The 14511-nt window shown below is 41.5% G+C and overlaps 1 protein-coding gene across 9 annotated transcripts in view; it reads right to left on the bottom strand.

Moving 5' to 3' along the window:
* LOC126412664 (uncharacterized) overlaps positions 1-14511 on the bottom strand; it is a 353642-nt gene that overhangs the window by 130035 nt on the left and 209096 nt on the right. For all 9 annotated transcript variants that reach the window (XM_050082429.1, XM_050082421.1, XM_050082414.1 and 6 more), the window contains exon 2: positions 9442-9637. In XM_050082429.1, coding sequence (XP_049938386.1) covers positions 9442-9637 — 196 coding nt within the window. The remainder of the gene's footprint in view (positions 1-9441; positions 9638-14511) is intronic.

Raw genomic sequence — 14511 nt, forward strand, 5'->3', positions numbered from 1 at the left:
AAAAAAAAAAAAAAAAATATTGCTGTCGTTAATGTCTGCAGTTGAGAAAATTCTTAAGCTTTGGATTCCACTGAAACGATTTTTTGACGTCGAAGAAAGTCCACCTAAAATAATTTCGGGTTTTTTTCAGTAGTCCGATCAGCGAAATTTACATCATGTTTCTGCAGTCAAACTTGGCTCTGTTTCAAAAACAAAAATATGAAAAGCGTGGAGAAGAATAAAAACTCGATAACTGAAATAAGAAATATATTAATCGACATGAATGAAAGGAAGACTTGACAATTTTATTAGCATGCAAATCATGGTGAATCTGAACAAATTTCAGAACGAGAACCCTAACCAAGAAATAATTAATTTGATTTCGAAATTTGAGGGACGGACAATGGCTTTCTATACCACAGCATTTGATTACTTAGAGAAATGGGCTACTTCTTGTAAAAAATATCAAATATTTGATAGGCTTATGCTATCTAAAACACCAGATTGGGTGATGATTGAAAACACTATTAAATACCTGACTAAAAAGAGTGTGAAGATTTCAGGCGACAATTGTTTCCATGTATCTGACGAGCTTTTTAGAAAGTATGCGTGAGTCGGAAGAATGGAAGTCTAAACACTCCGTGGGAGGAGGGTGGATTTACTTACTTAACCCTTAACTACTATGGTCATTCACAGGAACACAACTACTATAGAGGGGTCTCACAGACCACATTTTTCTATTTTATGTATCAAACCAAAATTTTGCTGAATTATATAGTTTCTTGACTTCCAGTCATTCTTTACACTTCTTAGAGGTGGCTTTTGTAGAAATTTGATTTTTTTAAACACTGCGGTATTTTAAACACTTCGACAATTAAAACAAAGCGAAATCTGGAGTATATTTTTATTTTATGGGTTACGAAAATTACAGCAAATAGTTAGCTCTCTACTCACACACGGATTTTCATCAGAGAGATTATATTATAAACTGGCAATATAACTAGGTGGAAAAATCCGACATTGTGTGCGAAGTCAGCTTTCAGTTTACGACTCACTTTGCAATGTTGAGCGAATATTTCAGTCCATAAGTCTATGAATGGAGAAGCTTTGCCACCATTTTACTTCTAAAATTACAAGTAAAAACTAAATACTTGTTCTCATGTGCCACTGAATCACACTTTAGTCAATTTCCACCTGCAAACACTACACGCAGACCTTCCTGGAACACTCCAAACAAATCGGAACACCACGTTGTTGACATGGATACCTTGTTTTCCTCTTCAGACGAGGAGGGCAAAAGGTGCACGTTTTTCGATTTTCGATTTTCGAATTCTTCTTTCGGTGTCTGAGGCTCATCTTGCAAGTGAAGACATCTGTCTCACATAACACACGTTGCACTTAAGACCCAGCTTTCCACGCCATGGAGAAACAGTAGCATGCAATAAAAACGCGGCACGCAAAACACTATGGTACGTCTGTGAGACCTCTCAAGGCTAATAATTACCAAAAATTTCATAGAGTGGCTGAGATACTAGTTACAGCGCTCCTAGCGGCAACCAACGCTAACTCGGCCGCCATGTTCTCCTTAGTCAAAACATTAGGAAAGCGTTACTGTTGCCTGTGTTGGAAGTGTGTCAGCTGTTGTGATATTACAGCAATATTTAACTTTTCTAGTTGACTTTTTTGTTACAAAATATAAAGTCAACATGCCTGCAGTGTGTTCAGCGTTCAACTGCACAAATCGCGGCGATAAAACAACAAATATTTCATATTATAAGTAAGTATATTAGTACCGAAATACGACACACATTTTTTAATGTTTATTAAAGAGTCATTTGCATTGGAACTGTAATTATGCTTAAGACAAATGCAGGAAGTAATTTATTTATCGTTGATTACAGATTTCCTTTAAAAGATAAGGAAATTACAAAAAGATGGGTTATAAATATGAAGCGAGAAAACTGGTTTCCTACTACAGCCAGGTACCTCTGTTCAGCTCATTTTGAAGAGAAATATATGTACCACACAAATGTCCAGAGACGCCTTTTGTCAAATCCAGTACCTACTATCTTTAACTTTCCACCACATTTACAAAAGCAAGATAAAGTATTACGACCACAACCCAGAAAGCGATCTTTCGACAATTTGCAAGATAGTGCTATTACAGTGACATCATCAGCACAAAGTAAGTCAATAATTTAATTTTACTCCGTGTTCTTATTACTTTGAATTACATACTTTCGATTATAATCTTATGGTGTAACTCTGTTATAAACTTATGATGTAACTACATTCTTTCAGTGCCTGTCGGACCCACATCTGTTTCTGCTGACCACAATTACTGTCTACCAAGCCCTAAGAAGTTGAAAACACAATATAACAGAGTACAAGCAGAGAATGTGCGATTAAAGAAGCGGATAAAGCAAATGAAGCAACTTAGTGTACCACACGAAAGAAGAATAGTGCAGTTACAGACTTTAGTTGCTGGTTTGAGAAGAAGGCTATGTAGTTCAGTTTCTGATATGTTAAACAGTGAACATGTAGTTGGTTTGTTGATGGAGCTATTGGAACTTCAGTGCAGTGCTAAAGTATGCCATTATTCTCAGCAAATAAGGAAATTTGCCCTGACCCTACACTTTTATTCTGCCAAGGCATACAGCTACTTACGAAAATTTGTGAAATTATCCCACCCAAGAACGCTTCGACTTTGTTATTGAATTACTATGCTTGTGTTAACTACTTGTAACACATATTTCAAATAAATTCTCGTTCACAGTGTACTGGTTTTTGAGGCTTTGACTGTTTACTTTGAAATAGCGACAAAAATATCGCATTTCTGCGCCCGTTACTGTTTCTAATAGTTAACCACAGCATGTTTAGAAGTTTCACCGTAATATTCTGGTGGTACCTGCTCTAATTGCATTAATTTATGGGCAACAAGTAACGTTATAGTGGATGGACAGACTTATTTGAGTTGTCTTGTAGTGTTATCTACATCGAAAAGTTTAGCCATATTTCGACAAAAACATCCGTTTTTGCTGTCAGTGTACACTGAAATCACTGCTGTCTATTGCTTGTTTTAGAAAAAATAAAGCTAGTATGGGCTATTTCAAGTAAGTCAAACGCAGTTACAAGGGGGCGGGACACAGCAGACGAACGCCTTGACTAAAGAAAACATGGCGGCCAGAACTTCAATTTGCTTCAAACATGGCGGATCTATAGCCACTCTATGAAATTTTAACTCGTTGATAATTACGAAACAAAGAGTAGGCCGGTATTACACTATCAAATTTCTTTGTTAAAGATTTGATCAAAGATGTGATCAAATATTCCGTCAAATATATATGACAAAGATCTTTGACGTAGCGCTAGAAGGGGTATTAGGGCCTGTCCACACGCAACGATCCGTCTGCACAAATGTCTGCGCACATCACATCTGCGCAGACAGATCGTTGCGTGTGGACAGAAGATTTGCACCAACCTGAGGTGTGTGCAAACCTGGAAGTTGGAGTTGGAAGTTTGAGCGAAACCTCTCAAATCTGTGGGTTCAAACCACATCTGCGCAGACAAGTTGGAGAGTGTGAACAGGAGATCGCCGCAAATCTGGCGCGAAACAGCTGTTTGCTCAGTCTAGTGTTTGTATTTGTGCGCACAGGGCATTAAAATGGCTGATACTCGTCAGTGTTCTCGAGAGTTTGTAAGTGAATTCATTGAAATATATAGAAACCACCCACGTTTGCGGAAGATTAAAGTAAAGAATATAGTGACCGAGACAAAAAGAGAGCAGCATACAATGCTCTAATTGAAAAATTGCGGGTATCATTTCACTCAACTCTTGTTTCGATATTGCAGTTGAAAATTCCAAATCCTTGTACCGTAGCTCCTTCCTGTTGCTAGGAATCTTAATGTTACCGCCAGACGTTCATGAGGAGAAATTGCACTTCTCTATACAAGTATTTTTTCTTATAATATGAGGGGTTACAAGCTTTAAGTATAAGTTTCGACATCCATCCGCAAGTAATTTCGCCAGTCGTTAGGTTCGCCCTGCAACTCTCGCAGTAAATTTACGTGAGAAAACTGCTTTCGCTTTAGCAGCCACTGTCTACACCATTTTGACCGCTTTCACTAGTTGTGAACACAGACCACAACAGAACTTCCTCCATTTATATATTTCAAAATAACTGAATTAAATTTTTGACGTTTACGGGGAGTGTAGTCGCTTGCCACTGATATTTCTTTTGTACACCGACAGATGGCGGGCGAGTAATAGATTGGGGTTTGTGTCGTGTGAACACACCACATTTGCAGCGATCTTTTGCATGTACAGGCATCTGCGCAGATATCTGCGCAGACAGATCGTTGCGTGTGGACCGGGCTTTACACTGTCATCAAATTTTTCGTCAAAGTTCAAGATGGCTGACAACAACTTGTTATTAACCGCAGCAGTTGCACGTACCGCAATTGCATCGTGTGCACATGCGGAAAAGAAGTGGGGGAAAAAAAGGAACCATACATACAAGGTTGACAGTCTTAAATTCCTGGGATTACAACTTGATAACAAATTTAGTTGGGAGGAGCACACCACAGAACTGCAGAAACGCCTTAACAAATCTGTATTTGCAATTCGAGTGTTAGCAGACATAGGCAACATAAAAATGAAAAAGCTTGCATACTTTCATTCCATAATGTCATACGGTATAATATTTTGGGGTAAATCTTAAAGTGAAACAAAAGTTTTCAGAGTCCAAAAGCGTGTAATACGTATTATTTGTGGAGTAAATTCACGGACGTCCTGCAGAAACCTCTTCAAAGAACTGGGTATACTAACTACTGCCTCTCAGTATATTTACTCCTTAATGAAATTTGTCCTAAATAATATATCTCTTTTTCCAACAAACAACTCAGTTCATACATACAATACCAGGAACAAAAATGATCTGCACAAGGACTTCAAAGCACTTACTTTAGTTCAAAAAAGGGTCCACTACTCAGGAAGATAGATACGAAGCCCACACCTACTACAGTAGTACAAGTTTATATGCCAACTAGCTCTGCAGATGACGAAGAAATTGAAGAAATGTATGATGAAATGAAAGAAATTATTCAGATTGTGAAGGGAGACGAAAATTTAATAGTCATGGGTGACTGGAATTCGAGTGTAGGAAAAGGGAGAGAAGGAAACATAGTAGGTGAATATGGATTGGGGGACAGAAATGAAAGAGGAAGCCGCCTGGTAGAATTTTGCACAGAGCACAACATAATAATAACTAACACTTGGTTTAAGAATCATGAAAGAAGGTTGTATACGTGGAAGAACCCTGGAGATACTAAAAGGTATCAGATAGATTATATAATGATAAGACAGAGATTTAGGAACCAGGTTCTAAATTGTAAGACATTTCCAGGGGCAGATGTGGACTCTGACCACAATCTATTGGTTATGACCTGTAGATTAAAACTGAAGAAACTGCAAAAAGGTGGGAATTTAAGGAGATGGGACCTGGATAAACTGAAAGAACCAGAGGTTGTACAGAGATTCAGGGAGAGCATAAGGGAGCAATTGACAGGAATGGGGGAAATAAATACAGTAGAAGAAGAATGGGTAGCTTTGAGGGATGAAGTAGTGAAGGCAGCAGAGGATCAAGTAGGTAAAAAGACGAGGGCTAGTAGAAATCCTTGGGTAACAGAAGAAATATTGAATTTAATTGATGAAAGGAGAAAATATAAAAATGCAGTAAGTGAAACAGGCAAAAAGGAATACAAACGTCTCAAAAATGAGATCGACAGGAAGTGCAAAATGGCTAAGCAGGGATGGCTAGAGGACAAATGTAAGGATGTAGAGGCCTATCTCACTAGGGGTAAGATAGATACCGCCTACAGGAAAATTAAAGAGACCTTTGGAGATAAGAGAACGACTTGTATGAATATCAAGGGCTCAGATGGAAACCCAGTTCTAAGCAAAGAAGGGAAAGCAGAAAGGTGGAAGGAGTATATAGAGGGTCTATACAAGGGCGATGTACTTGAGGACAATATTATGGAAATGGAAGAGGATGTAGATGAAGATGAAATGGGAGATACGATACTACGTGAAGAGTTTGACAGAGCACTGAAAGACCTGAGTCGAAACAAGGCCCCCGGAGTAGACAATATTCCATTGGAACTACTGACGGCCGTGGGAGAGCCAGTCCTGACAAAACTCTACCATCTGGTGAGCAAGATGTATGAAACAGGCGAAATACCCTCAGACTTCAAGAAGAATATAATAATTCCAATCCCAAAGAAAGCAGGTGTTGACAGATGTGAAAATTACCGAACTATCAGCTTAATAAGTCACAGCTGCAAAATACTAACACGAATTCTTTACAGACGAATGGAAAAACTAGTAGAAGCCAACCTCGGGGAAGATCAGTTTGGATTCCGTAGAAACACTGGAACACGTGAGGCAATACTGACCTTACGACTTATCTTAGAAGAAAGATTAAGGAAAGGCAAACCTACGTTTCTAGCATTTGTAGACTTAGAGAAAGCTTTTGACAATGTTGACTGGAATACTCTCTTTCAAATTCTAAAGGTGGCAGGGGTAAAATACAGGGAGCGAAAGGCTATTTACAATTTGTACAGAAACCAGATGGCAGTTATAAGAGTCGAGGGACATGAAAGGGAAGCAGCGGTTGGGAAGGGAGTAAGACAGGGTTGTAGCCTGTCCCCGATGTTGTTCAATCTGTATATTGAGCAAGCAGTAAAGGAAACAAAAGAAAAATTCGGAGTAGGTATTAAAATTCATGGAGAAGAAATAAAAACTTTGAGGTTCGCCGATGACATTGTAATTCTGTCAGAGACAGCAAAGGACTTGGAAGAGCAGTTGAATGGAATGGACAGTGTCTTGAAAGGAGGATATAAGATGAACATCAACAAAAGCAAAACAAGGATAATGGAATGTAGTCTAATTAAGTCGGGTGATGCAGAGGGAATTAGATTAGGAAATGAGGCACTTAAAGTAGTAAAGGAGTTTTGCTATTTGGGGAGCAAAATAACTGATGATGGTCGAAGTAGAGAGGATATAAAATGTAGGCTGGCAATGGCAAGGAAAGCGTTTCTGAAGAAGAGAAATTTGTAACATCCAGTATTGATTTAAGTGTCAGGAAGTCATTTCTGAAAGTATTCGTATGGAGTGTAGCCATGTATGGAAGTGAAACATGGACGATAAATAGTTTGGACAAGAAGAGAATAGAAGCTTTCGAAATGTGGTGCTACAGAAGAATGCTGAAGATTAGATGGGTAGATCACATAACTAATGAGGAAGTATTGAATAGGATTGGGGAGTAGAGAAGTTTGTGGCACAACTTGACCAGAAGAAGGGATCGGTTGGTAGGACATGTTCTGAGGCATCAAGGGATCACCAATTTAGTATTGGAGGGCAGCGTGGAGGGTAAAAATCGTAGGGGGAGACCAAGAGATGACTACACTAAGCAGATTCAGAAGGATGTAGGTTGCAGTAGGTACTGGGAGATGAAAAAGCTTGCACAGGATAGAGTAGCATGGAGAGCTGCATCAAACCAGTCTCAGGACTGAAGACCACAACAACAACAACACTCAGGAACACTCATCTTAAATAATTTGCCAGCAAACATAAAAATTTTAGTTACAAATAAAGATCTGTTTAAAAGAAACCTGAAAGACTTACTAGTGGCCAACTCCTTATACTACATTGACGAAATTTTTAATAGAAACAAATGATGTATTTATTCATACTATAAGTATTGTTATTTCAGCTTAAAAAAAATTGACATGTTCCACATCCACGAGGATCTCCTCAGCACGGATCTATGGAACGAAAAACTAATCTAATCTGGGTGAAGCCGTGGGTTTTACGACGACACGATAAAAGCATTCAACAAAACTTGTTAGGTGCACTTACAGTGGAAGACGTCAAGTTGTGCATCAATTACTTAAGAATGGATGAGCATACACTTCTGTATGTGCTCTGTGAGGTGTATCCTCATATCACAAAGCACAATATTCACTTAAGAACTGCTACATCTTCAGAAGACAGGCTCACTGTAACACTCCGATTCCTTGCTACAGAAGTGGGTATGTTAGGTTAGGTCAGGTCAGGTCTCCAATCTTCTTAATCTATTTTTGTATTCAGGGTGCCTCACGTTGTAAAGTGCCTCATCAGCTTCATACACCTCTATTAATTTTGTAGTTGTCGGCACACACCAATTGTATTTACCAGCAGTGTTTATAAAAATACTACAGACGACAGAATGCAGCGATGCTAGCGTTCCATGTGGTAACATGTCACATTGCAGTGAACAGAAGACCGGCGATTTCTTTGATCAAATCTACAGCGAGGTCCTAGATTTGATCAAATATTGGACGACATTTGACAAAGTCCCTATTACATCATCAAATATCTTTGACAAAGATATTGGACAAAGAAATTTCATAGTGTAATACCGGCCGTAGCAACAATGCAAGAATGCTGGCACGTGTAGCTTGACAGCCAATAGGAAGGTACATGGAAGAGTCCATTTGGCTTTGCAGGGTTGTGAGAAATATCTCGACAGAAAAATTAGTAGCGGTCTGAGAGACGGTCGATAGTAGTTAAGGGTTAAGGAAACCGAAAATCCTCAACGCAAATGCAAACTGCTAAAATGATGCGAGTATTTGGGGAAAGAGTATTTTTACTGATATCGGCCCAGCGGACTAATGAAAGAAATAGACTCCTAGCAAGCATTGTGGAGTCAATCTTGCAGTGCCTTTTTAACTACAAGTTGACTTGTACGGAGTTTTACGAATACGTAAAAGGGAAAAAAGACGTGAAAAAGGTGGTGCACCAACTATTTCTTCTGCAACAAGTTCAATGTAACTGCATTATAAACGACGTAGTAAACTCTGACAAATTGTTTGATAGTTTACGGGAGAGTTTAGGTTACACTTTTTCTTTAAACCACAGAACCCAACAATTACGAAAAGTTCAACAAATATGTATAGTACGTTTCCCAGTTTCTGAATCTTCCTCACTGGTAGCAAAACATGAGGCACAGAATGCACATTTACGTGGATTAATGCCATATTCACTAACATGCCTTCAAACACTCTGTATAATTCTACAAAATTATTGGCCACTTGAACTAATGATTCAGTACAACTTGCAGTGTTGGACACTATATTGTTACAACTGCTTTCTGTATCCAAGCGTTTCAAATATTCCAAAATAACTGCCATCGCTAGTACCATCTAGCTGACAAATCTTGAACTACTGCAGAAAAAAAACAGTAACGTTTATATGAGAAGTAGAAGAAAATTAATTATTAACATATCGCATTCACTGAGATTCCAGTCTAGAAATATGTACATATAAACGGCATCGTCTTGGTGACATGGCTATCATGTTCTGCTGACAATCACTAACGCACCTAGCTAGTCTAAATCTCTTTGTGCCTAGTGCCTACGTACCTGTACATGAGGCCACCTGTGCAGGATTCGACTAGAGCGCCGCCAAACACGCAGACGTAGTACTGCGTGCAGTCGGTAGGGTGGGGGTAATAACCAAACTCCTCCGGGCAGTCGAAGTCGGCGGCCGCGTTCGACGCAGAAGACGATGGCGCCCCGCTGGCCAGCCGGCTGCCGCGCCGCTGCGCCGACACCTCGCCTGCAACGCACGTCACGCCCTGTTCGGTAACGATTCTGGCACATTTTTGGTAGAAACAGGCTAATAACCTAAAAAAGTAGCAGCCTCCTTCAGGAACAGAACTATACAAGAAAGTGTTCAAGTTGATTACAGAAACATCTGAAACAGAACATTTCATTTATTAGCCTCAAAGTTGCACATACTGCGCGGTATTACTCAGCAGCTAGGAGAGGTCGCTAGAGCTTGTGGGGATACCTTTTGGCGCAGACCACATTAACCGTCCAACACACGCCCACTTTCCACGCTGACAATAACCCTGCTGACGTTTTGTCGTTACGACTCCGTTAATCGTGTTGCGCATGCGCACGGAACACTTTCCACTTACCATTGTCCCTCGCCATACTTTGACTGTATCTCAAGGCGAGAACGTAGTAAATGACTGTAATCTTAATGATGAATTTCGTTCTTCACAAATTAAAATTCCTTTTGAGTTACCTTGAGACCACGAGAAGTAACTTAGCGATAGGACTTTCCCTGCCGTCATTATGGGTGTGTTCATTGTTTGCAACCTTCTCTCCGTTATTATGGTAAGTTACTCTCACTACTTTCTGGAAGACTTGCATCTCGATTATTTAGTTCGTTATTCGCATGTTCCATGGAACACACTCGCGACCTTTCGCTATGATAGAGAGGAAAAAGTTAGCTTAAGACAAATAAAATACCGTTTTGCCATTGGTCAACATTTTACGTTTTACATTTGCAAATTTTATGCGTATCACCGAAATCTGCTGATAGTGTGAAAAAAAATGACTGTGACAATAATGCAGCCAAGGTGGAAAATTGAATTGTCTTTCAGTATTATTTAGGTTCAGCAAATAATCGTTGAAATCCTTCAACGGAATGAGAGTTCAGCAATTGCAAACAAATGAAGACCGCAACGCTATGTCATCTGAGAGAGAAGAGACGCGACGACCGGAAAACAACGTTTTTTTTAGCTACTAGATTTAAAGATTTCTGCGTTATAAAACAAGCCTCCCACGGCAAAGTTTTCGTAGCAACAATTATTGAGGAACAGTGTTAATCGTAAAATGGCAGCAGTCCCCTATAAAACGCACGAATTTAGTCTCTCACAGCTAAGATTCTAACTGAGGGACGATGGCTTCCCTTATTTTCTGCATATTACCATCCCCGAACTTCCATCTGACAGGACTAGGGCACACTTATACAGAATATAATGTGCAGAGGCTTCAATGTAAAAAAATTATAGATTTGTGTAAGATGTTATGGGACCAAACTGCTTAGGTCATCGGTCCCTAAGCTTACACACTACTTAAACTAAATTATGCTATGGACAACAAGCACACCCATGCCTGAGGGAGGACTCGAACCTCCCGACGGGGGGGAGCCGCGCGGAGCGTGACATGGCGCCTACACCGCGCGGCAGGCTTCAATGTTCACACCGCATACTGAGGTGATAATAGTCACGGGATGGCGATATGCACATATACATTGATATATTATCACGTACACACCGCATACTGAGGAGATAATAGCCACGGTATAGCGATATGCACATATACATTGATATATTATCACGTACACACCGCATACTGAGGAGATAATAGCCACGGTATAGCGATATGCACATATACATTGATATATTATCACGTACACACCGCATACTGAGGAGATAATAGTCACGGTATAGCGATATGCACATATACATTGATATATTATCGCGTACACACCGCATACTGAGGAGATAATAGTCACGGTATAGCGATATGCACATATACATTGATATATTATCGCGTACACAAGGTGTAAAATGGCAGTGCACTGAAGGAGCTGTCTTTTGCACTCAGATGATTCGTGTGAAAAAGTTTCCGACGTCACTATGGCCGCACGACGGGAATCAACCGAATTTGAACGCGGGATAGTAGTTGGAGCTAAACGCCTAGAGCATTCCATTTAAGATATCGTTAGGGAATTCACTATCCCATGATCCACAGTGTCAAGAGCGTGCCAAGAATATCAAGTGTCGGGCATTACCTCCTACCACGGCCTTCACCTAACGACCGAGAACAGCGGCGTTTACGTTGAATTGTCAGTGCTAACAGGCAAGCAACACTGCGTGCAATAGTCGCAGAAATCAAGGTGGGACGTATGCGTTAGGACAGTGCAGTGAGATTGGCGTTAATGGGCTACACAGTACACGACCGATGCGAGTGCCTTTGCTAACAGCACTACGGCGTCTGCAGCGCCTCTCCTGTGCTCGTGACCGTATCGGTTAGATCCTCGACGACTGGAAAATCCTGGCCTTGACAGATGAGTCTCGGTCTCAGCTGGAAAGAGCTGATGGCAGGGTTCGAGTGTGGCGCAGATCACACGAAGCAGTGGATCCAGGTTGTCAACAAAGCACTGTGCAAGCTGGTGGTGGCTCCGTGCTGGCGTGAGCTGTGTTTACGTGGAATGGAATGTACTGGGTCCTCTCGTCCAATTGAAGCGATCACTGACTGGGAATGATGACTACTTGGAGACAACTTCATGGATGGAATTTATATGGATGGCAATGCGCCATATCACCGGGCCACATTGGTTCGCGATTGTTTTGAAGAACATTCTGAACAATTCGGTCGAATGATTTGGCCACCCAGCTCGCTCGAAATGAATCCCATCGAGCATTTAATGGACATAAGCGAGTAATCTGTCCGTGTAGAAAATCGATCTCCAGCAACACTTTCGCAATTATGAACGGATATGGAGGTAGAATGACTCAATATTTCTGCAGAGGAATTCCAACGACTTGCTGAGTCCATGCCACGTCGAACTGCTGCACTATGCCGGGCAAAAGGAGTTCCGACACGATATTAGGTGGTGTCTCATGATTTCTGCCACTTGAGTGTACACCCGGAAGACAAACTGAGACACCATTGGAAGAATATAATCATTTTTACCGAACACCGGAAAATCGACATTAATGACAAATCTGTTCCTCCAGTCTGCGGCTGTAGATGTTAGGGGGGTATTGTATAGTATTATGTTAACCGGTGACCTAGAAACGACGGAGAGGCTCCGTTCCCGCCGCAGCCGCAGTGGTCCACAACCCCACGACGACTACCGCAGTCCTCCTCAGCCCTACATCTACATCTACATTTCTACTCCGCAAGCCACCCAACGGTGTGCGGCGGAGGGCACTTTACGTGCCACTGTCATTACCTCTCTTTCCTGTTCCAGTCGCGTATGGTTCGAGGGAAGAACGACTGCCAGAAAGCCTCCGTGCGCGCTCGAATCTCTCTAATTTTACATTCGTGATCTCCTCGGGAGGTATAAGTAGGGGGAAGCAATATATTCGATACCTCATCCAGAAACGCACCCTCTCGAAACCTGGACAACAAGCTACATCGCGATGCAGAGCGCCTCTCTTGCAGTGTCTGCCACTTGAGTTTGCTAAACATCTCCGTAACGTTATCACGCTTACCAAATATCCCTGTGACGAAACGCGTCGCTCTTCTTTGGATCTTCTCTATCTCCTCTGCCAACCCGACCTGGTACGGAATCCTCACTGATGAGCAATACTCAAGTGTAGGTCGAAAGAGTGTTTTGTAAGCCACCTCCTTTGTTGATGGACTATATTTTCTAAGGACTCTCCCAATGGATCTCAACCTGGCACCCGCCTTACCAACAATTAATTTTATATGATCATTCCACTTCAAATCGTTCCGTACGCATACTCCCAGATATTTTACAGAAGTAACTGCTACCAGTGTTTGTTCCGCTATCATATAATAATACAATAAACTATCCTTCCATCTATGTATTCGCAATACATTACATTTGTCTATGTTAAGGGTCAGTTATCACTCCCTGCGCCAAGTGCCTATCCGCTGCAGATCTTCCTGCATTTCGCTACAATTTTCTAATGCTGCAACTTCTCTGTATACTACAGCATCATCCGTGAAAAGCAACATGGAACTTCCGACACTATCTGTCTCCTCCGCCGACCCACACCGAACCACTCTTTCAGGGTTATTGTGCGGTTCGGCCCCCGGTGGACCTCCCCAGGGAACGTCTCACATCAGACGAGTGTAACCCCTATATTTGCGTGGTAGAGTAATGGTGGTGTACGCGTACGTGGAGAACTTGTTTGCGGAGCAATCGCTGACATAGGGTCGCTGAGGCGGAATAAGGGGAACCAACCCACATTCGCGGAGGCAGGTGGAAAGCCACCTAAAAACCATCCACAGACTGGCCGACTCACCGGACCTCGACACAAGTCCGCCGGGCGGATTCGTGCCGGGGACTAGACGCTCCTTCCAAATCCAGAAAGCCGTACGTCAGATCGCACGGCTAACCGAGCGGGTGTGTTAGGGGGGTAGTCTGGAAGAATTAACTATTACCTCGAAACACAGGCAGCACATTAGGAAAAAAAGCCGCCAAAGGGTTTGCTTCAAGTCGTGAAGCACGGAAAAAATAGGAAGGGTTGCTTATTGGAGGAAGTAGTGGGTCTCTAGTCTCGTATCGGGAAAGTGAAGTCTCGGAAGTTGGAGTGGGGCTCTCCGCGACGCGCGATAGCTTTCTTGCAGCATCTCTCACTGAGATACTGGCTGAGCCAGCCAGTGACGTCCTTAACTAGAATGAATAAACTCGTCGCGAATGGCGCAGTTGTTTTCTGTATCGCCTAAATTTAGCTTGGAAAGTGCTCCACATCGAAGAACTGGTCGAAATTTGTAAATGACTTTTTCTCAAGATTCTTTCCGATAAATCTTGTCGGCTACCTGCGTTCCGCACAGAGATGTTAATGGGGGCATTCCATCTTAAATCTTTACATGTACCTTTAGATTCTAACCAATCGTCAAAATCGAGAGTTTTCGTCTATTCATGCGCAGATAAAA

This window comes from Schistocerca serialis, chromosome 1 (assembly GCF_023864345.2).
Source record: "Schistocerca serialis cubense isolate TAMUIC-IGC-003099 chromosome 1, iqSchSeri2.2, whole genome shotgun sequence".
NCBI classification, from domain to species: Eukaryota; Metazoa; Arthropoda; class Insecta; order Orthoptera; family Acrididae; genus Schistocerca; species Schistocerca serialis.